At 47.2% G+C, this 22631-nt stretch overlaps 6 protein-coding genes across 6 annotated transcripts; all 6 read right to left on the reverse strand.

Annotated features, from left to right (window-relative positions):
- Window positions 1-333: 333 nt before the first annotated feature.
- Window positions 334-8112, reverse strand: N7462_000402 (type I polyketide synthase; the record flags this gene model as incomplete). The annotated part of the gene is made up of 7 exons (XM_057072128.1): window positions 334-1227; window positions 1282-1473; window positions 1521-2459; window positions 2524-5708; window positions 5772-6221; window positions 6280-6967; window positions 7027-8112. 7 exons carry the CDS (start codon window positions 8110-8112, stop codon window positions 334-336), a joined length of 7434 nt encoding a protein of 2477 aa, XP_056938658.1.
- Window positions 8113-8698: 586 nt separating this feature from the next.
- Window positions 8699-9918, reverse strand: N7462_000403 (acyl-CoA desaturase; the record flags this gene model as incomplete). Its single annotated transcript, XM_057072129.1, has 2 exons — window positions 8699-9558; window positions 9759-9918. 2 exons carry the CDS (start codon window positions 9916-9918, stop codon window positions 8699-8701), a joined length of 1020 nt encoding a protein of 339 aa, XP_056938659.1.
- Window positions 9919-10266: 348 nt separating this feature from the next.
- Window positions 10267-10855, reverse strand: N7462_000404 (uncharacterized protein; the record flags this gene model as incomplete). Its single annotated transcript, XM_057072130.1, has 2 exons — window positions 10267-10703; window positions 10750-10855. The coding sequence occupies 2 exons, from the start codon at window positions 10853-10855 to the stop codon at window positions 10267-10269; spliced, it is 543 nt and encodes a 180-aa protein (XP_056938660.1).
- A 1158-nt stretch (window positions 10856-12013) lies between these two features.
- Window positions 12014-12703, reverse strand: N7462_000405 (mannoprotein; the record flags this gene model as incomplete). The annotated part of the gene is made up of 2 exons (XM_057072131.1): window positions 12014-12286; window positions 12356-12703. 2 exons carry the CDS (start codon window positions 12701-12703, stop codon window positions 12014-12016), a joined length of 621 nt encoding a protein of 206 aa, XP_056938661.1.
- A 2663-nt stretch (window positions 12704-15366) lies between these two features.
- N7462_000406 (uncharacterized protein) lies at window positions 15367-16470 on the reverse strand (the record flags this gene model as incomplete). The annotated part of the gene is made up of 1 exon (XM_057072132.1): window positions 15367-16470. The coding sequence occupies one exon, from the start codon at window positions 16468-16470 to the stop codon at window positions 15367-15369; it is 1104 nt and encodes a 367-aa protein (XP_056938662.1).
- A 964-nt stretch (window positions 16471-17434) lies between these two features.
- On the reverse strand, window positions 17435-21692 carry N7462_000407 (uncharacterized protein; the record flags this gene model as incomplete). The annotated part of the gene is made up of 3 exons (XM_057072133.1): window positions 17435-18325; window positions 18372-20598; window positions 20668-21692. The coding sequence occupies 3 exons, from the start codon at window positions 21690-21692 to the stop codon at window positions 17435-17437; spliced, it is 4143 nt and encodes a 1380-aa protein (XP_056938663.1).
- Between the last annotated feature and the right edge of the window lie 939 nt (window positions 21693-22631).

The following is a 22631-nucleotide window of genomic DNA, read 5'->3' on the forward strand; positions in this document are numbered from 1 at the left end:
AAATTGGAAGGTCGTATGGTTTGTAGAGATTAAGAACACGGTATTACAAAATTGAATGGGTGTGCGAGTGATATAACTTGCAATAGTCTTTGGGTCAGCAGGTATTAGATGTAATGTGTATCGCAAGGTCACCACCCACAGAACGGTGATTGTATGATGAATGTTCTAAAATGTGACAATACTTGGATTTTTACTTTCTCAAATCAAATTCTCTAGCAACAATTGCGTAGACATTTATAACGGGGGCGTTGGAAGTTCAAAGGTCGATGTGGCTTTACATTGCCATGGTGCAAGAATCATCACATATCAACCTTGGGAATATAAACCCGGAGATCAGCTTGCCTTAGAAACTGAAGAGCAAATGCTAGGACTTTCCTGAATATCAATATTCACATGAAGGTTGTACTTGGCTTTCAAATGCTCGAGTGTAACACGAGCAAGCTCTCCAACAGTCCCCGCTCTGTTGATTTCAATCAGACTCAATTCCAGGGCCAAGTGACTCTTAATCCAGCGTCTAACTTCAACAGACATTAAGGAGTCTAGTGTCATCTGTGAAACTTCCTCTGCATTCATATTTTCTGCTCGTGGCACATATGTTGTGACAAGGGTACCTAGTTCAGCTCGGATCACATTTTCAGTTTCAGGATCTAGAAGAACACGAGGGTCATTTTGGACCCTAGTCATCAAACCGTGAAGCACCTTGTTGTTGGATCCGGTGGTTTCGTGGCTAGCGTGTTCCATATTTGCGTACATGCCAAAGCGCGCATCACGGGCCCAGAGCGTTTTCATGGCCAATTCAGACAGCGGCTTTGTGTGCGACAAGCCGATCGCAAGGGGTGAGAATGGTCTCTTTCGTGACCCCATGGCTAGACGGATGCCGTCAACCAGCTCCCTGTCCTGCAGTAAACAGATCGAAAGTCCTTGTACATAGCGAAGAAGCTCGGGGTCGCGACTGACAATTCCCCGATGCTCAACGACTCCAGGGTTGATTATAGAAGCAGGGAGGCCAAGTTGTTGGCGATAAACGGTAAAAGCGTCCAAGAAACTGTTGGCAGCAGCATAATTTGTCTGCCCCGTCTGGCCAGTGATGCTGCAAGTGGAGCTGAACATCAGAAAGAAGTCCAACGGAGTAGACTTCAGAGCGTCGTGAAGATTCCAGGTCCCTCTGACTTTGCTGTCAAGTGACATGACCCAGTCCACGAACAGCATTTTTTCAAATGTACGATCCTAATTCCATGTCAAAAATAATGATTTCACATTGTATAGGGCAGGCTTCCTTACCCGGAGCTTTGCTGAAAGTTGGACAACGCCTTTTATGGGGAATAGGCAGGCTGCGATAGCAGTTGCCACATCATCTGTATTGGTAACACTCCCGGCAACCGTTGTCACCACGCAGTCCTGGGCCTGCAATTCCTTGATAAAATCTTGATCATCTTTAGATTGACCAGCAGAAGGGCTGAGGTATACGAGATTCTGAGCCCCGTTGTCCACCATCCAAGCGGAAAGGGTTCGTCCAATACCCCCAGACCGCCAACAAGTAGGTACGATGCATCTCCGAGGAAGCTGATCTCCTTGATACCAAGTTGTGATGGCAAGGGAATCTTGGCTACCTCTCGCATATCCACAACGACTTTACCCATATGGGTTCCCTGCTGCATGTGTCTGAAGGCAAGACTAACATCGGACGCTGGGAAAACAGTAACCGGCCGAATTGCGGTGATCTTTCCCTGCCTATACCACTCAAAACACTCATCTCGAATCTTCGCTAGGACGTCTGGTCTTTTCTCCCCGACATGAACCATGTCTAGACCATAGTAGACTCGGTTTAGCACGAAAGGAGCAAGGTCCAGCTTTCCGTGAGTTATCAAATCACGTTTTCCAAGTTCGATCATTTTTCCAAACTCCGCTACGCACATCCAAGAAGCACGAAGCAGATCTCCGGATAAGGAATTTAAAACCACGTCTACTCCCCGTCCCTCTGTCTCTTGCATCAATCGTGGAACGAATCCAGCATTCCTAGATGTAAATATATGATTGCGAGGAATGTTCCAGTTTTCGACTAGATAGTCTTCTTTCTCTTTTGAGCCTACCGTTGCGTAGATGATAGCCCCAATCTCTCGGCAAACTTGAATTGCAGCTAAGCCAACACCACCACATGCGGAATGGATGAGAATGGATTGACCTTCACATAAAGATGCCAGATGAAGGAGAGAATAAAACACAGTGGAGTAAACCACGATCATTGTGGAAGCATCCTCCAGTGATAACGCATCTGGGATCCTCTTACATCGCCGTTGGTGAATTTTCACTGTTGAACGAAGCGCGCCCAATACACCGAAGGCAACTCGATCCCCAATGGCGATATCCTTCACATCTGAGGCGACTTGAGTCACAATGCCAGCGCCTTCAAGGCCAATCTCTTCGATAGATCCCAGTAGCCCCATGGCGGTCATCACATCCTGATTCTCGCAAATGTTAGCAACCCACCTAGATAATCTTAGGAAATAAGGAAAGAATACATGCCTTGAAGTTCAAGGCGGTGTAATGGACTTCAATCTCAACATAACCATCCTCGAGGCTACCGAGCTCGCAAGGAGCCCATTGTAAGCTGTCCAGAAGTCCATATGTTTCTATGTGAATTTTGCGAGCACACTCCGCGACGTCTGGAGATCGGGTTATCTGATTTACAGTTCTCCAATAGACCCGTGGAATGTAAACAGTCCCTGCTTGCAGAGCAACCTCGCATTCGAGTGTACCATGAGGTGCATTTCGCGATTTTTTTACCTCACAGCAGACGTCAACTAAGGTAGTGGAGGCAAGTGAATCAAAGCAATCGATCTCAAAGACAGTTAAGTCGATTGGAGACTCATGTCGAAGCGCTCGGAAAAGTCCATTCGTCAAAGCGTATCGTGGGTCGGGACAAGACATCTGTGTGGATGGCGTCACCCATAGAACGAACCGGTTCTCAGAGGCATTGAGAAACATCCGAAGAAGATGGAAAGCTTCCTCATTCATGGTATCTAAAAATGGGCCATTCATGTCCAGCAGCGAGATAACAATGGCATCTGATGGAGAGGGGGCTGTCTGCTCTTGCTGCAGGGTGGTCCAAGACACGCTAAAATGAAGATTTGCGAATTGTGACTCTAAATCCATCGCCCATTCTGGAACAGAATCTTCAGTCAAGAGGTAGATATTCTCCTTAGGCAGATCATCCGATGCTGGTCTGCTGATTATAGACGCGCAATTTTGATAAGGTACCACTGTGTCATGCACCACTGACTCGATGCCTGTGAATCCAGCTGACTTCAACTCAAGATTCCATCTATCTGGAGAGACAAAGGGGTGTTCAACTCTTCCATCCTCCTTTCCGGCCCACCATCCAGAGAGCACACCACATATATATGGGACGAAGGGAAGCTCTGTATCAAGTTCGTGAAGTAGAAAATATCCGTTCGGGGAAATGAGATTACGAACTCTTTTAAGCGAATCTTTGAGGTTCGGTGTCGCGTGAATGACATTTGATGCAATGATGAGATCAAAGCTATACGGCTCATATCCCTGTTCTTCCACATCTTTGGTGATGTCCAATCTTTTGAACTCGATGTTGTCTATACCGGCGAAGCGCTCCTTTGCCGAAACGATGAATTCGGGTAATATATCTGTGAATGTATAGCGCGCGAACTGAGATACTCCGTCCGAGGATCGTAGGGAGTTCAGGACAGCGGAAGTTGCCGCGCCTGTTCCACCACCGATCTCAAGCACTCTCATAGCTGGAAGTTGGTGTCCCAGTAGCCCGAGAAAGTTCTCCCAGAGCCTGAATGACCGATCTGCACCATACAGTCCTTGGAGCAGGCCATCCTTGACCAGACATTCTAGAGGGGAACATTTACCATCCATATAATTGACGCAGCTGTCAAAGTTTTGTCTCATGCACTTAGCAATGAGAATGCTCCCATTCTCATGATCCAGCGTCGCTGCAAGATTATCGATCATTTGTGTCCGGGCAGGGCTGTCCAAGAGCGCCCACTCTATCGAGTCTTTGTAATTCAATAAGCTTCTGCTGGATATTTTGTTACATTCCCGCATGACCCAGGTTTTCCAGTTCCTGAGGGCAGGATCATCTGTGTCCAGATCTCCAATTCGATCTGCCGTCTCCAACGTATAGAGATGACATATTTGGGTTAGTATTTTCAGTGATTCTGCGAATCTTTGATCAAGAGTAACGATGGGAAATATCCGCTTGCGTGGGAGCATTTCAAGCCACGGCCTCCACTCGACCTCAGCTCCTGCCTGCTTGCCCCCGGACCTGAGGTCCCCTGAGTCTTCATGCATTGCTATCACGGCTTTAGTCATGCTCAGAGCAACATTCCCATTAGTATTCATCATGAGAGCATCGCCAAAGGCAGTACGAGAAACCTTTGTGTCGCTCAATACTTCCACCGCCATGTTTTCGCTGCCACGACTGACGTATATTTCCTCAATCCCCGCGGGAATCGCTATTCGATCGAACCGATAGGATAACCCGGCCGTTGTTGCCACCGAGAAAAGCTGCAAGCAAGAATCAATGGCGGCTGGGTGAATGAGGTATCGACTTGCATGACTTTCCCAGTGATCTTTCACCGTGGCGGTCGCAATTTGCTGCCTTGTATCCACGGAAATATCTGCAAGTCCTCGAAATGGACCTCGATAAGACAGGCCCCATCGATTCAGCATATTGTACCATTGATCCGCTGGAACCGATCTATCCCTTCTCGTGATGTTCCTTGGGCTGGGCATATTATCGGCCCCGGCTCTGACTTGTCCTTGTGAATGTTTTACCCAGCGCTCACCTTGAGGATCATAGGCAGTAATACTGAACTCGAACCACTCTGAATCTGCAAGGGAGTTAAGCCTGACTGGTTTAAGGCTGGTTATCATCTCAAACTTTTCAAATTCCTTCAGAACAAGGGGTGACTTGAACACAATGTGACGAATGGAGAACGAATCGGTCCCAGAAACAAGCTGTTGAACAGCTTCACCGACCATACACACGTAAGCGGCACCGGGGAAGACCAATTCGCCTTGCAAAAGGTGATCATATAGCCAAGGAACGCGGTCGAGGGTGAGCATATTTCTCCACGTAGGCTCAAAATCGGTCGACCCTGTCACCCGTGAGCCGAGAAGCTCATGATTAGGAAATGATCGGAATTTCCAGTCCCTCGTGATACGGCTTTCTTGCCAGTGACGTTCCGTATGATCCCATGGATATACTGGCAAGTCTGTTAATATGCGGCCTGGCCCATTCAGGTTCAGAAGGTCAACGTTAATGCCAAGTGAAAAGCACTCCGCTGCGGCTTCCAGAAGTTGGGCAGCCAAGTCATTTGATTTTCGGTCCAACGTGGGCAAATAGACAGGAGAGATGGTTCCAGAATGCAGGCTGAATATTTCCCTCAGAGGGCCTGCAAGTGCAGCATGTGGTCCAATTTCGACAAATACTGGATTGAGGGCCTTCGACGCATCGCTCATCAGAAGCTCCCGGACGGCTGTTGCGAATAAGACTGGGGATTCCAGATTCTCGCGCCAGTACCTGGGATTAATTTCGGACACCTCGAGGATTTCCTTGCCAGTTACCGTTGAGAACAGGGGGCAGCTGAAAGAAGTCGATTGGGTGATAGGGAGATAGCGTGTAAGGAGCGATTCATACCGCTCTCCTACCTCGCGCATGTGTTCTTCAATCCGAGAGAATCAGTATTAGGACCTTGTAGAAAATGCAGTGGTGAGCGGATAATTACCAGAGTGATACGCAGTATTCACCTTCAGCCTCCTGGTCGAAACATCGGGCCTATCTGTTTCAATCTTTGAAAGTACAGCATCGACTTCATCGACATCACCTGATATAGTGACACTCCGAGGGCTGTTCTCGCAGGCGACTCTTACTTTGTCCGTTAAAAATGACTCTGCGTTATCCCAATCTAGGGCGATTGCAGCCATGGCGCCAGGTTTGCGGATTTCTGTGGCAACTAGGCCACGAAGGTACGCGACGATAATCGCTGAACTTTCAGTAAGTGCACCAGCAGCATACGCAGCTGCTATCTCTCCACTGGAATGGCCGACAACACCCGCAGGGATGATCGCCCATTTGGATAAGAGATTGATAATCCCAATCTGGATTGCAGTTGTTGCTGGCTGGGATATTTCAGCTTCATAAATTCGCGAACTATCCGTATCCTTACAAAGCTCGTCTGTGATGGTGTCAAGATCAATTGCCGTAAGGATGGGAGATATTTAATGATTGCTCACCTTCCAACAGCCAATTGGGTTTCAATTCCAAGCTCTGAAGAACTTTGTCCAAATGTCGAATGTCGTCTTTAAAACTGTCGAAGGTTTCGATCAAATTCTTCCCCATTGCCGGCCACTGAGCGCCCTGTCCTGTGAAGGCGAAAATTAATGTTGATTCCAGCACCTTGCGAAATTTAAAATTCGCTGGCAAAAGCTGTTTCGTCTGGCATGTATCTAATATCGCAAATGCACGGTTGTTCAAGTGCTCCCGACGAACACCTAACGTATAGGCCAAGTCATGTATCTTGGAAAGTCTGTTCGCGCTGTACTGAACAATATCTTCAACCCGTTTTGTCAAAGCTGTTTTGCTTCGTGCAGAGAGAACCAAAACTTGGAGACTATGATTTTTAGGATCGGAAACTGACTGTTGAGTACGTGGCAAATTAAATGAACTAGCGGAGTCGAGTACCGCATGAGCATTCGCACCGCCAATCCCAAAGCAGTTTACACTAATTCGCTCGCAGGTGTTCTCCGGCCACAGTTTTACATCTGTAGGAACTCGGAGGTTCCAATCTTTCCATTGAATTTGTGGATTCGGCGTGTTGAAGTAAATGTTCGGTGCTATCATCTTGTGTTCCAGAGACAGCACGGATTTGATGACACTGGTGATACCAGAAGCGCCCTCTGAATGGCCCACGTTGGGTTTAACCTTTATTTGTTAGCGACATATTGTCAAAGTAAACCAGGTTGATGATATGGAAGACGCACAGCTCCGATGAAAGTCGGCTTTCCCTGGCAGACTTTCGCAAGGACTGATGCCTCAGACTTATCTCCGGCTAATGTCCCCGTACCATGGCACTCAAAGAATGGTGTCTGGGTAATATCAGGTATTCCAGCTTTGGCGTATGTCTTTCGAATCAATGCTTCCTGCGACACTAACCCCGGGGCTGTGATAACAGGGGTTTTTCCGTCGGAATTCGTCCCAGTTGCACGGATAACAGCGCGGACAGGGTCTCCGTCAGCGATAGCGTCACTCAGTCTTTTTATGTAAATCGCATTGATTGCTTCACCACGGCCATAGCCATCTGCAGTTGCATCAAATGTCTTGGACTTGCCGTCTGGTGAGATGACTAAGTTTTCTGACATCGTTGTTGACATGGTAGGCGAGAGGATGAGATTGCAACCGGCAACGATGGCCCCCGAGCATTCTCCTGACAAGATTCCTTGGCATGCCTCATGCAATGCCAACATTGACGACGAGCAACCACTTTGTATTGTCATACTTGGACCTTGAATGTCGTACTCATACGAAATGCGATTTGCTAGGGCGTACGGGCCGGTGGAGAGAACGTGGTATCGATCGATGGACTGCGAGTCGCTGTATGCAAGTTCAACCCAGTCCTCACCAAAGACCCCGACGTAGCATCCAATATCCTTTCCACGCCAGTTAGTCACTCCCGCATTCTCTAGACACTCCCAAACGACTTCCAAGAGAAGCCGTTGCTGTGGATCCAACCGTGCAGCTTCATGTTTGCTGATCGAGAAGAATCCAGCATCAAAATAAGCAGGGTCCTCCTGAAAAAAGCAGGCTTGCCGCGCTCGCACACATTGTGGCTTCTCTGGGTCATAAAATGAATCGATGTTGTATCGTGTAGACGGAACCTCGCATACCCCCTCACCCTTAGATAAGAGGAATTGCCAGAACTGTTCGCCAGATCGAATGCCCGCGGGGAGCCGTAGTCCCATACCAATGATTGCAATAGGCTCGATGTCTCCTGCTCTCACGGAAGAAAAGGACGTTGGAGTTGATGCTGTTGTGACTGAGGATGAGGAACTGGATGACGGATCATCCATCTTGGCAGTGACACTGGGCGCTCGAGAGATGGAGCGGTTTTCTTGTTGGGAAGGGATGACATCCAGATTCTCAGAACAAGGATGTAGCCGTTGAGGAAAATTGTTAAAAGATGAGAATGTTTGCCTGGTATGGGATAATGCATGAGAAGAAGAGGCCGCGATTCGTACTTACTTGATGCCTGTAGCAGAGGGAAGATCTATACATTGTGCATGATCGTACTGCTAACAAAGTGCTGTGTGTGATTGGTACTGTATAATGCAAGGATCGCCGCCAGATAGAATAGTGAGTGGGTCACGAGTGACAGCTCGCATGTTGGGAGACACTTGCTATGTTCAGATCCCTTGCTTTTCATGTTTTCTGCAGCTCATCTTCGTGTATCTGTCGGGATTAGTGGAAATGGAATGGGAGAGTAATGATACTCTCAGTAGTTGCGGTGTGCAAATTTATGAGCTGGAAGGAGAGGAGTGGTAAATCGACACGACATTCCTCATATGAACCCAGACTAATATAGACCTAGTGAAGCACTTGAGGCAATCCGATTCAACTTTTATGGATCCTAATGAATGTTGATCGAGCTCTCTCAATCTATTCTTTTTTCAGTATTTCCACTTGGGCCCCTCCCCGGATTACATATACTTGCATAGTGGACAGAATGCTACTCGCAGCCACAGAGTGTTGAAACACACCGCCGTAAAACATGGCCGTTGCGTCCTTTCCGATACCCATACTCAAGACCTTCCCTCCCGGGTGTGCATCCAGGAAGTCAGTCACATCATAGACAAAACCGGCAATCGCCACAAGGGCTCTACCGCTCGCTGCTTGCCGAACATATTCGTCCCAATCTATCGCCCGAATTTCATCGCCACCATCGCGATCAGCATGCTGCCTCTGGCTTTTAGGCTGCCGACAGGCTTGAATGACTTCATTTGGGACCTTATTTAGGTTGGTTGCCAGTCCAACCTGGGCCAATGACCAGATGATCCATTTCGATATGTCTATATCAAACCAAGCCACCCCATTCCGATAATCGGTCGGAAATTCATGATGGAAATTATGATAACTTTCACCCAGCGTTAGCAACGCAATCATAGGATTATCCCGGGCTGTGGTTCGTGAGGAATATGGTCTGCTTCCAGCCCAATGCGCGACTGAATTAACCAAAAATGTCAAATGCAATCCGACATGCATGCGCACCGTCCCAGCCCAAAAGAGGCCCCCAGGCAGATCCCTCCAACCAACCCAAGCTATTAGCGCCGGGAAGATGTATGTCATGAAGACCGAAAGAGGCAGGTAATATCGGTCCTGCCATTCGACAACGGGGTCATTTTCTAGATCAGAGATATCCACGTCCCATTGCTTCATGATATCATCTTGTCGAACTAGAAGCCATCCCATATGGGAATACCAGAATCCCTTCCGTGCGTTATATGGATCCAGCTCGGTGTCTGTATACCGATGATGAGCTCTATGGCCTCTCACCCACCACTTTATGGATCTTTGCACCATTCCTGCGCCCACTATTGCCAGTAAGATGCGCACTGCACTAGGCGCCCGAAATGTTCTGTGTGCCCATAGTCGGTGATATCCTGCAGTTTACTTGAATTAGCCCTGAGGTCTATAAAGCGTCGTTAGGGGGCTCACATACCTATCGTAATACAGAGTCCCTGAATGACGGCGTAGATAGAAGCGAGAATCACTGTTTCTCTTTGCGCTGGCACGTATGGATATCTTAGCGGAATCCAAAGGGGCCATATAACGAGCCCGAAAATGTGATGCCAGTGGAAGCGTGAGAGAGAGAGATACATCTCTGGTGCTCAGAAATCATTTGCTTGGTCAACGCCTCCAAATGGACATTAAGGATTTTGGAGACCAATGGACTACACGGTAGTTCTGAGAATTTTCAACTTGATCAACCTTATTGCTTTGTTCATAAGAACGAGGTGACGCAAGTAGCGCGAGAGAAAAAAAAAAGGCTAGTATTTTACTGTATTTCATATACGCCCTGAGTGACTCCAGAAGCTTGGGGGCTGTAGGTGAGATTAATGCCCTTGGAGGTCCTTGCATGATGAAGAACGCACTTATATTGACCAACATACAATTTTACCGCCCTTTTTATAACCTAGTTCAATTGGGCCTAATTGGTCCAGCCTCTTCTACATAGCAATGGTGAGCAGGTCACTTCCCACATTGGACTTGTCCTTGCGCCAAACCGAAATCGGAATCGGAAACGAGGCAAGGGAACCGAGGACGCCCGGGTTGCCCAGCAACAGCCCAAAGGTGCTTGACAGAATAATAAATCCCATCAAGTCATGGAGCAGTTTTTTATTGCGGTCCATAGACATGCGCAGTCTCACTTGAACCAGGATAATCAGGGGCTGAATGGCCCCAAAGACCACCACCAAAGCACTTGCATGGGGGTCATGCGAGACTGCATATGAAAGAGAGGCGTGTATTGCGGCATAGAAAACAAAAGGGATGCTCAGAACAAGAATGTGCTCCCATTGCTCTGCCTTGCTGGCGCGGATGAACCAGTCAGCAACGCCCAGGAATGTGAATCGAAATAGATCGTGCCACCATTCACCCCAAATTGCTGGAAATTATCAGCGTCCATTTGTCCGTGGAAAACATCAACGTACCCTGAAAATTTAATTCCATCACACCGGTGCTAGAACCAAATACAGGTGGATACTGCCAGGGTTCGTTTCCTAACAAACCCAGCCCAATATCGACAAAGGCAAGCATCGAGCAAGAAAGCTGAATTGTCGCGTAGATGCAAAGCTTTACAGGTATCCACTTGATGCAGGGAGTCAAAAGCCAGAAATAAAACTCAGGTGTAATTTTTGGGTGATTCCAGCCAACAGGCGTCTCAAGAGACCCCCAGATTTCTGAACGGATGATAATCGACTGGTAGAAATCGATCCAAAGATAGCAAAGAATGATCTCTACAGCCTTTCGGGTAAGAAACCTGCGTCGATCGGCTTTTCGTGCTAATTCATTTCCTCCCTTTGGCTGCTGCTGTCGTTGAGGGACCGACCGTGCCTCGGGGAGCATGAAAGTTGGTGGCAAGTGCTTCCGTGGCCCATGGCTCCAACCGATTCCTCGAATGCTTGTCATCAGATCTATAAGCCAAATCCCTCTCCGTATTGTCAATGGTGGAGGGTATGATTCCCAAGCGTAGAAATCCTTGTCTGATGATCCTGTTCTCAGAAGTCTTTTCAATGATGGGACATCATGAACAAATGCCAACTCAATCCCCCGGATGACATGAATGACAGAACCAGGACCAAACATGATCGACAGGTATTCTGGCAGCTCGGGTGGAAATAAAATGGCATAGCTTCCAGATATAAAAACTATCCAGAGCCATAGTCGATCGGATAGGGGAACCTTCTTCCAGTATTCAAGGCCCCAGAAGTATAGAAAGGTTGCGACCGGTGGAATGAGAGATATGCACAAATAGCATAGCGTTGCGAGTGGGACAGATATCAAATGAGCGTGCAAATCCTGTCGCAGACTCATAGCTTCTCTGGACCTGTGAGCCTACAACTGAGGCCAAAAAAAATACAGTTTCAAAGTCTGGCAACGTGGGAAATTTTTGACACAAGGAAGACAGTGTATGTATATGTGCCAACGTTGGCATTTAGAAAAATACTAAAGCCCGTACATGCCCATACGCTAGGGGCTGGAAGAATCTCATCGTTTTGTTGCCCTTCAGGAATCAGGCTGCACAAGGGATAGCCATCTATGAAGCTGGCCTGATATGCCTTCTGAAGTATTCATCATCATCAATCCGTCTGTTTGAGGGGTGGGGAAGGAGGAAAAGGAGAAAGATGGTCTCCATATGATGAAAGGTTGATCGCTAGGTAACAAGTCGCCAGAATCTCGGCTACATAGAAGACCCTAAAAAAGAATGCCAAGAATTGGCTGCATCGTCGACATAAATCCCTTGTAATCTTGTGCAAATCCCAAGTCGGGTTGCAGGTTCGCCGTGAATGCATCAAAAACAGAAGTCCACTCTTTTTTAAAAAGCCCATAGCTTCGACTGATTTGGTCATCATATTCATTACCCAGCACAGAACGTGAGTAAGATTCAGCCTCCTCAATCTCACGCAAGATGGCATCCAAAAATATAGGTGTAATGAAGCCCATTCGAGAGTCCCTGAGTACTGATTGCTAAAAATCGAGTCTTTGTTAGAAAAGACGTACATATTTACACATTCATCTCCATTTACCACCACTCACCTTCTTTTTGTAAACCCTCATTGTCTGGACTCCATCGAAGCCAAACTTGTAAATAGCCTCCATGACATCCGCGCGCTCTTCCGGAGGGCAGACTGTGCCATTGGCAGTAGCCTCACGCAATTGAACATTTCCAATCCTAAACGCACTCCATAATTCATACGCAGAAGTCCCAAGTGGACCAGTAGCCAAGATACCCCCATTGTATTGATCGATCGCTTTTCGATTCTTGTCAAGCTTTTCTTCAAGCACCGAAAGCTGCTTGTAGAATCTGGTTGCTTGTTCAGATAGTGCGAATACAAAGGAAGCTCCTAGGTAGACCGCCAGCAAGATTGAATTCAAAAAGCGCATTGCGATTGTTGGTTTCAATTTGAGAAACTTAAACTGGCAAGCCGTAACTGCACAGACCTATTGAGTTAAGCTTGAAAAGGCTTCAACGACCTGGTGGTTGGAAAGTTTCAGAAAGCGTCTTGTGATTCGAGCGTCCGTTTCTCCCAACCAGCCGCTCTTCTATCATAGGTGCTCAAACGTTGCTACTTATCTTGCCAGGTGGCAGATAATTCCACACAATCTGTTGAGTGGAGACTAACTACGTATATCTAAACCCTCCATTCTTTCCCCTTCTTCAATGGGTTCCAGGGCTGCAGGGTTGTGCCGGGTGTAATTGTACCGTCCACGTGCCTTTTACTAGTAACTAGGTACATTTCAAGTAGAGTTTTCCAATCCGGAATCTGACCTTGAATTCTATCCCCTCGCATGCATTCACGGACACCCGCACAGTCCCATCAAATTGAATTCCAAGGTCATGTCCTCTGTACCCGAATCTAGCTATAGTAGCTATTATCAAATGACTGCATAAACCGACCAACGTATAAATACCGAGCTTGTCTTCAGACTTTGGGATCTAGTCAGGCCATCGGACAACCAGTCCTGGATCGGGAAACTGTTTCCTCTAGGTAGACAGCCCTTGATCTTGACGGAGTCACATTGCCCCCCTTTCAAGGAACATTTGCGGAGAAATTGAGAGGATCCCTATTATTCAATTCCAAGTTATCGAATGTCTACCACGCAATTTTTGCTTATCAGAATCATGATCAAGGGGCACCCTGCATGAAATTAGGTGTATCTCAACGTTGATTTGCACCAAGCATAAGCACCCAAATCCAGACCATGTTATAAGTCCGCCGCGTTCAAATCCTAGGAAATCATGATTTGATAGCTTAATTAATCAGAGATCACCTTTTCCGTCGATTAATTAATGCATTTGGGAGTATTTCCAGAGGAATCAATGGCATGTGGTACCTAATGTCCTGTCCTATAGATTCACTCGAAAGTGAATTTGCTCTATCAACGATTCCGCTGGTCTGCTGCAAGTTTTGACGATATGACAAGATAAACAGAGAACAAATTATCACTTCCAATTCTCTTCGGAAAGTTCATCGAACAGACTCCAAGGTTCTTGACCAGCGAGAATTCTAACATTGTCGTCATCATTCACAACACATTTTGGGGGGACCAAAATTTTGGCAAAAATTGGTTAACGAAACTTGGGTACAACAACATGTATAAGGTTCTGGCTACTTAGCACTCACAAATCAGGCAGGGGGCGGGCTCCATCCTCTATTCAGCCCTCTTCAGGGCAGCCACTGAGGATCGATGTTATGCTACTTGCCGGAGAAATGACGGTAAAGGGATCCGATTCCAACTTCTTCTCCTTCATGAAAAAATATCGTCATATGCACGATTCGTACCCGAAACAAGCCGGTCGGCCGGAATAGCATCAAATGTGGTTATTCCATAACAATCGACTTGGTATCTCTCACATACCGGTCGCGGGGTGATTCAATGATCGAAGGCGATCTTGAGTGGAGTACGCACTTACTCGACCGGCAAATTAGTATTTGAATATAATTAGATCTATGAAACAAACTCACCACACGACCATAGACCTGTTTTAACCTTTTGGAAAATCTCAAATAAGCACTGGTCATCATTCACATTGCTTATGACAACCAAATTGGTTCGGCCGTCATCGGGGAATTAGATGAGAAACGCCTCTAGAGCTCTTTGAACGAGATCATAGTGAGGGCCTCGACTATCGGGCTTTACTCTGAGACTATCGATGCCGCTAATATTCGGTCGACTTCTTTCTGGTGTTCAGAGTGCTCCGTATCCGTGAATCGGTCAGATCCTGGAACAGCTGCGTGGGGACCAGTGGCAACATAAGTTGGGCGCCTGTGCGAGCAGCTTCATCTACTCGTCTTTTCTGGGGGTGGGTCCTCCTTGGGCCGATGGAGACGGTAGGAGAGACCCCAATATCTTGTGTTTCACTACCATCGTGAAGAGTTGCCACAATCAAGGGGGTGTTTAGGCGCCGCACGTAAGGGCATACGGCCGACATCACATTCAAGGACGGTAAAAGTTTAATTCTTTTCCGAATTTTCCACTATGTTCCGTGATCTCTTCCATATCCTCCAAGTGCCTACAGGGTCTCAGGCCAGCTGGATCCCCTCCGGTCATTCCGAAAGCAAACTATTCTTCTCGTTTCGGGGCCACGGCGTGTGTCTATATTGCTTTCTGTATAGCAGATAGTTATATTCGTGGAGGATATGAGGTATTCTTCCATTCAGGCTGTCTAGCAGGCGCATAGACGTCTTATCCTTTTCCTTCTCTCCTCCACACTGTCCGGACGATCGGATCAAGTGTATCTCCGCAAGCTGTAACTGCTTCAGGCTGAGGATTTAAAAAGGATTTTAACCAGGGATTCTCCAGTGGGAGGGAGTGGGAGGGACAATCAACCCAGCCAGAAGGATTCAGCCTCAGATCTCCCTCCCTCCCTGTGGCCATATACGGATAGACGTCAACAGCGTTATACATACACGCAATCAAGATCCAGGCTTTTACCGGACTACAGGATTGAGGCTACTTGACAGATCTTCCTGATGCAATTTTTCTGGCCTCATAGAGACTCAATAACAACTCCGATCTTCAACATTTTCATCGCCAAATCGTTATCACCGGCCTAAACCGAACCTATCAATAATCCCCTTAAGACGTTCTTCATGGAAATATTGTTGCAGCATTTCCTTCTTCCATGAATTCCAGTCTGTCTCTCTCGCGACTCCAAATGTAGCCCAGAGGCCTCGGATTAATAGAAGTGTTTCATCCCAGCAGAAATCCACATCAAGGCCAAAGAAAAATCTCCGCAGCTTTTCATTTTTGCACATGATACCAGCCAAGCCATCTTCTCCCCTCTCCTTTAAGAGGCGAGCTAATGTGCGATCATGAATAGTCATGGACGAAAAGCCGTCGTAAATGTCGCCCATTTCTGCTGTCACCAAAGAGGGTCCAAAAGCTTCATCGGCAGGAACCACCCGAGCCATTTGCCAATCAATAAATCCAATAACATTTACCTCATCGTCCACCATTAAATGATCTCCCTTATCATCCACATGTTTGATGAAGAACTGCTCCGTGTTTTTCACAGAGCTATAGTTCGCTTTCGGTGAAATATCCTGAATCTGAGACTTCAAGAATAGAAATACGAGATACGCGTTTAATGGGAATGATGGGGAAAAGCTGGCCATCAGCAATAAGGGACATATTTTGCTCCACAAACGATGTGTAATTGTGTAATAGTTGAAAGATGTGTCATAGGGCCCAGACGGACTCAGAACAAGAAATCGCTCACTAGCAATAGCAGAAACTATTGGGTTTGAAGGCAAAGGGCCTGGAAGAAGAGATCCAGCTTTCGGGAATGGATGGCTTTTAAGCTTAATGAGAATATCTGCCAGCTCATTCCATACCTTGTTCTTGTCATTCTTATCTGCAGAGCGCTTCCCATGTGGTCCATGCTGATTCCAAGGTTTGTCAGGCATCTCTTCTATGAGGATATAGCTTACACCAAGTCTATTATTCGAGTCACTAGCGAGATCATACCCGAACGCGCGAGGGGCAGGTACTTGAGTCGTTTCAAGAAATTTAAGAGTGGCATATTCACTGCGAATAAGGGAGTCGATAAGTTGCTGAGGAATACTGCCGTTAATTCGAGGCACTCGAAGTAGCCAAGCAGGACCATTCTCAAAGCGAACACGGGCATGATAATTAGCACAGCCCATAAGTGACCCACGTCCCCATGCGGGTGGATGCTCAATCTCGCATTCAAGGCCACCATTTAGTTCCGAGGCTCTCTCGCAAACAGCACCGTCATTGATTTTTGCTCGAAGTTTTTTACCTCGATTTGGACTTTCGCTTCAAATTGAGCATCTGAGAGGGGCTAATGAGCGTCAATGCCGAGTCAATCATAGGACAAGTAAGTGAAAGGAACGTGTCGTGTCTTCGCAAGTATGAGATGGTGGTCGACAATGGGCGGAACAAAATCGTTGACTGCATCGCTCACAGGGACCGAGACCTCGTGTACTCGGTAGCCCGCAACCCGCGAAATCACAAGAAAAGAATTTGTCAAGCATGGAAGATCCGGCGGAGTGGAATTGATTGAAGATACTGTAAAGGCCCACTCGTGTGACGTTCGTGCACCAACTCTACCACCTACACAGTGTAGTGGGGAAATGGCCTACAAGGGGGATCTCTGATTGGAGGTTATCTTTCCAGTACACAGTCCTTACAGGATATAGCTTCAGTTCTCCAATAGGGAGAAGAATCAACACTTACACTCTCTTCGCTCCATCTGCTTCTGCTTCCTATAGGGGAGGCTTTCTCCATTGTGGTGTGTGGTGGTTTGTATGCTGGTTTGTTGAAGCTATATCATCCTGCCTGCATTCTCAGGCTTGCCGCTGAGCGCCCTGGTTCAACAGTTACTGCTTCTACTTGAGAACCAGAGCGAATGGAAGGCGGTGGGGATACGGAGAGCATGGAATGATGGAGGTTATGAGGCAAAGTCACGTGCACTTTCTCCTTATACTTATAGATGACGGATGGGGTACACTGACACTGGGAGATGCGCCGCAATGCCAGGAGTTGACTTGATAAGTGGACCAACATTCGCTACCTTCCCTTTCCAGATATTCCTTTTTTCCCCATCCCAAGATGAAGTTGTACGCAGAGATTCATTCAAAACACCTGCTATATCCAAAATTCTAGTATTGAAATCCCCCCAGATGCGTGGCCTAGAGCAAGTTTATTGCCTTTTACCACGAAACAGCTAGGCCGAAACTCTGTAGGAAGCCAGAGAACCTTTTTGCCGTCTAATTTTATCCACTGATCGTGTTCGATAGAGATCCTGATATTCAAACGAGGTGAATTAATCGAAGGCATGTCACCCCGCGGCTGAATACTAAGGGCGCCCACGTCGGTGTTTAGACATGAACTATCCTGAGAGAATTCGAGATTAGTGACTAGTCTTTCCACTGGCCAATTCTGTAGTAAGGCGCCTGTCGCAGTGTCCCAGAGCCGCACTGTATGATCGCTAGAGCCAGACGCCAGAAAGCGGCCGTCGGGCGAGAAAATCACAGATTGAATCGGACCTGAATGGCCCTCAAGAGTCTGTTCCAGGGCGCCTGTTGCAGTGTTCCAGAGCCGCAAAGTCTCATCATTAGAGCCTGATGCCAGTAGACGGTCGTCGGGTGAGAAGGCCACAGACTGAACCGAGCCTGAATGGCCCTCAAATTTCTGCTCCGGCAAGCCTGTCGTTGAGTTCCAGAGCCACACTATCTGATCATCAGAGGCAGACGCAAGTAGCCGGCCATCACCTGAGAAGGCTACAGACCTAACGGGACCTGCCTGGCCCTCGAGCGCCTGTAATTCTGCGATCCAACTTTCGTCAACTTGTGTTAATCTGGATAACCACATAGGGATGTCTGCTGCGAACTCTCTGCGAATTATTGATGTTTGGGGTGCAAATATCAGCCCTGAACAATAAAGCTGGGAAGGTGTATCATCAGCAATCCGGCGATTCTTAAGAACAAACTGCTTTGCATCGTGTAGAAAGTCAGACATTCCAGATAGGGGATTCTCCTATACATATTAGTGCGAGTCTTATATAAATATTAACAGAACGTACATGTATAGCATCTAGGAGGAGATTAAGAGTCACCAACACTTCCGACACTAGACCTAGTATGCTCATTGCTTCTACCCAGTGTAGGAAATGTTTCTTGAGGAATAAGAAGGCTTTATGCATCGCATCACTTATATCTATGCACTGCATTAAATGAATTGCCCAATACCGAGAGGCGTATTTCAATTCTGAAGAGAAGTAGTTATCGATCGTCAGGTTATCGATTTCTGCACGCCGAGTCCCGTAACTTGGCAGCACACACGAATTTTTTCGCAATTCTTGACATATAAGGAGACAATTTATAGTCAAACTATAGTTTGTTTCTTTCTCGTCCACCCAAAAGGGAGTTTTCTGGCGGGTATCTGGATCAAGAAGAAAGTCTCGAAATGATTGATGAAACAGCTGCACGGGCATATTAATGTCATTTGGTACACTCAAAACCGAGTGTAGAAGGTTGAGTCGAAGAACAATTAATCTCTCTGGGAGATTCAGGAGCCTTGAAAGTGAGACAACTGAGAGCGGACTCCTTAATACTAGTATTGCTCCGACCACTTGGACAAGCTCCTTCTTCTGTTTCTCATCTTTTTTGAGGAGCCGACTAAGCACAGGAAGATACATTCGATCAAAAAGAGACCTCTCATATTGATATGCAAGTATCTCGGCAAGACTGTCATCAGGGTGGCAGTCAGGATCTTCAAAAAGACGGCAGATAGTACTGGCAAAAATAAAATACGGGACGGATAATGCCACTAGCTTTTGAAGATTTATGTCTCCAGGCCAGCCGATAGGTAACTTGCGTTCTGTCCTAATCTCTGAAAGACGGTGATGCAAGAATAGTGATATATCGTGCTCTATCGCTGGTAGAGGGATATCATGGAGAACCAAATCTTGATAGTTGTCATTCAAGATTTTTGAGAACCCTAGACGTATAGAAAGTTCAGGCCTGCTGGCTAAGAAGACTCGTAGACGCACGGTATTTAACTTTTGCAGCTGTGGAAGAAGTTCGAGTATATGTCGAATTTCACTATCTCCTTCACATTCATCCAGTGCATCGATCACAATCACCTGAGTCTGTATCGGACGGCCAGAGTTCACGAGGCTTTGAATTGGTTGAAGGATGAGTTTGTCTAATTGCGCTGTTATCGACTTTGCAGTGATACCTGTGTCATCACGGACTATTTTCTGGAGGGCTGGAATCATCTCGGGAATGCTAATCGCTAGTTGTCTCGCAATTGTCGAGAAAAACTTTGAAGCATTCCCTCGATTCTCTTTAGCTCTTTTAAAGAAGAAACTTGCTCCTAGTAATCCACGTTCTTTGAATAATTTTGCCACTGTTCGGGAGACAGTCGATTTCCCAGTCACAGCCATACCCTTCAGCCAAAATATGCATTTTCCTTGTGGCGATGTCGCCCATTCAATGATTTCACGAATAAGCTCGGTTCGGGTGCCTGGAAAGCATTCATCATGATGCTGATCCACGTATGATTCAAATACAGCCTCATTCACGATTGGAATCTGTTTTAGTTCCATATTTCGATCAATAATTCCTTCAGGATTCATTTTCGCTTCGGTGTGAGAGTCTACTTCAGAGCGCTGTGACAGGGTAGTCAGAGATAGTCTACTAGAGGCATCCGCGAAATAGTCGTTCTTCTCAAAGTAGTCGAAGCCGCTAGGCTCCTCGTTAGGATCCTGAGTAGCCATATCGTAGGGCCTCAAATCCAGCTTTACACTGGCTGGGTCTGTAGAGTGATCACAAATATCATCCAACCACGATTTGATAGTTTTCGCATTCGGGACTTCGGAGTTGTATGTTCCCGGTGGGCTTTGAGCATGAGCTTTGTGTTGTGGCCATGGAAGTGACCGTAAGGCAAAGTCATGGGTGTGTTGCAGGACGTGATCAACTAGCTCAGGGGCGTCCAGCGGTCCAGAGAAATCGCACAGAGGGCAGCATGTCAGGCCGTAGGACTTTATAGCGCCCCAAGGGAGAATATTCTGGATACTGTCCATCGGAAGCACATCCGCATGCTTTCCCTGCACGTGTCGTACCAAGGATTCCAACTCAGAAAATATTGCGCTCGTATGGTCGCATATGGGACAGCCCCATCTGTTGGGACGGTGATCAGCTTTCACATGGTCCTCCCAGTCCTGCCGAGTACAGTACAGGATATGCGGAGTCGGACAGTCATCTGCAATGCAGGTATAGGGGCGGATATCCTCTACAAGGTGTCTCCTGTAATACAACATGGGGTAAATCTTCTTATAGCCTACTTGAATTGGGACACGAAAGATGGATACTTACTTCCATGCATTGGTGTCCTCGGCCATGGTTGCAGGCTGGGATTGGCAACAACAAGGACATTTGATAATTTTGCTTTTCCTGAAGTCGGCATCAAGTCTTTTGAGGGTTGGATATTGAACAGCAGCCGCAATGGCGGTAATTCTTGTCCGGGAGAACTCTGCCGCACTAGCTCTGCCCTTTTTGGAGGTAGGTATGGTCCCGACAGTCGATGCTACTGTCGACAAGTCCCGAAATGTGGACTTTTCGTCGGTGTCTTTGACAGCATAAGAACTGGCTGGTCTCGAGGACAGCGTAACTGACTGTTGAGGTACATAATCTTCCGCCGGTGGCGTGATTTGGTTTTCTTTTTCAATTGTGGAAGCTCGTGGTGTCCATACTTTCTGGGGACCGGCAAGCTTCTCCGAATGTCTTTGGGCACAAAGAAACCAATATCTTCGCCTGAGATTGGCATTAATAAGTCGCGTCTGGAGGGGTGTTAAATGATGTTTTCCTGCTTCAAAATTGGGCACTATGCTCATCCAATCCTCAGGAGAATTCGGCTGAATCACTGGTCGGAAGAGGGCATCATCTGTCGGCCGGAGAAGCACAATGCACTCAAAATGCCGTCGCAGCCGCATTTGCCTCTGATTATTGAAGGTCTGGTTTGCTCTCCTAAGGCGCGATCGCTGTCCTGTGCGTCTGATGACTGTGGCTAGCAGGGCTAAGCTCTCGATAACTAGGTCGACGACGTCCATTGATGTCTCAAGCTCACAGTCAGAATTTCTCTGACAGTCTGTCAAAGTCTTCTTGAGCGAGGACAACAGGTGCTTCACTGTTGATAGCTCGTTTGGCATGGCCTGAAGTCTAGTATCAAGCGAGGCATTCTTTCCGGCCGTGAGGCCCACTCCAGCGGCCCATAGATTGAAGTCTGACATTCTCACTTCGGCCCATTTCTCATGCATGAGACTGCTTTGCTGCATGCAGAGACGGAACTCGCGATGGATTGAGGTAGCTAGCTCAGCTATGGTGGTCTCGTTGGCGGACATCCCGACAGTCTTTGGCTCAGTGGTAGGCAGAGCGATTTAACCCAGACCCAAGATCCAAATAGAGAAAGTAGGTAATCCTCAAAGATACCTCATCACTTGGACGTTAATTTTCTACTGACGGCGCTGATGTGTTGATGCACGTTTGTGAACGTCTGGAATGATTATGTGAATGAATATTAGCATTAGAGAGAATGAGCACCATGCCTGTAGATAAAAAAGTGCTTCCATCATGAGTTCGACTGACCTCGGGACATAGCATGAGCTCCGGGATCTAGCACCGGTATCTAGCACCGCAGGCTTGATGTCGATCTCTATGTTCATGCAGAGATCCCAAATCTACTCTGGTAGATATTATTCAAGGGCGAGTGGGGTGGTCAGAGCGGGGTAAGCGCATATTATGGTTGCCAGGGCTAGCGCGAGCGAGCCTCGCATTGCGGTGCACCTAATACCTCCTGATCCCTCTAAATCACCGGTGAATTTGCGACACACTCCACAGTGCTGCCTACGGCAATCTCGCAGTCGGCAAGGAGTAGAATAGTTGGAAGCCGCCTACCAAAAATATGACCTCATCTATCTTTTCCCTCGTGAAAGACTTATGGTCACCTAGCCACTCAGCTGCACCCCCATCCCAGCTCGGCAGTCGACGTTGCAATCCGTTGATTCTGCCACGGGAGAGCATCATCTTGTCGGAACCTTGGTCTCATCTACCTCGTTTCTAAGTAATCTTATTGCGGAAATAGGAGACGACGATGGTTTTATTCGCAAAAGAGCGGTCCCTCTCGCAGGTTGGCTCCTTGCGACATCGAAATGCCTCGAATCTGACGGAATTGTAACATCAGAGGCCAGTGTGCAAAGGCTTTTGGAGGAACTTCTCCAGGAGCTAATGTGGATTGTTACTGTGAGCCTTAGTTGATCTCGCTATTAAAGGATTATGCTGAC

The sequence above is a fragment of the Penicillium macrosclerotiorum genome (assembly GCF_028827735.1).
Source record: "Penicillium macrosclerotiorum strain IBT 26536 chromosome Unknown utg000001l_segment0_segment0, whole genome shotgun sequence".
NCBI lineage: Eukaryota > Fungi > Ascomycota > Eurotiomycetes > Eurotiales > Aspergillaceae > Penicillium > Penicillium macrosclerotiorum.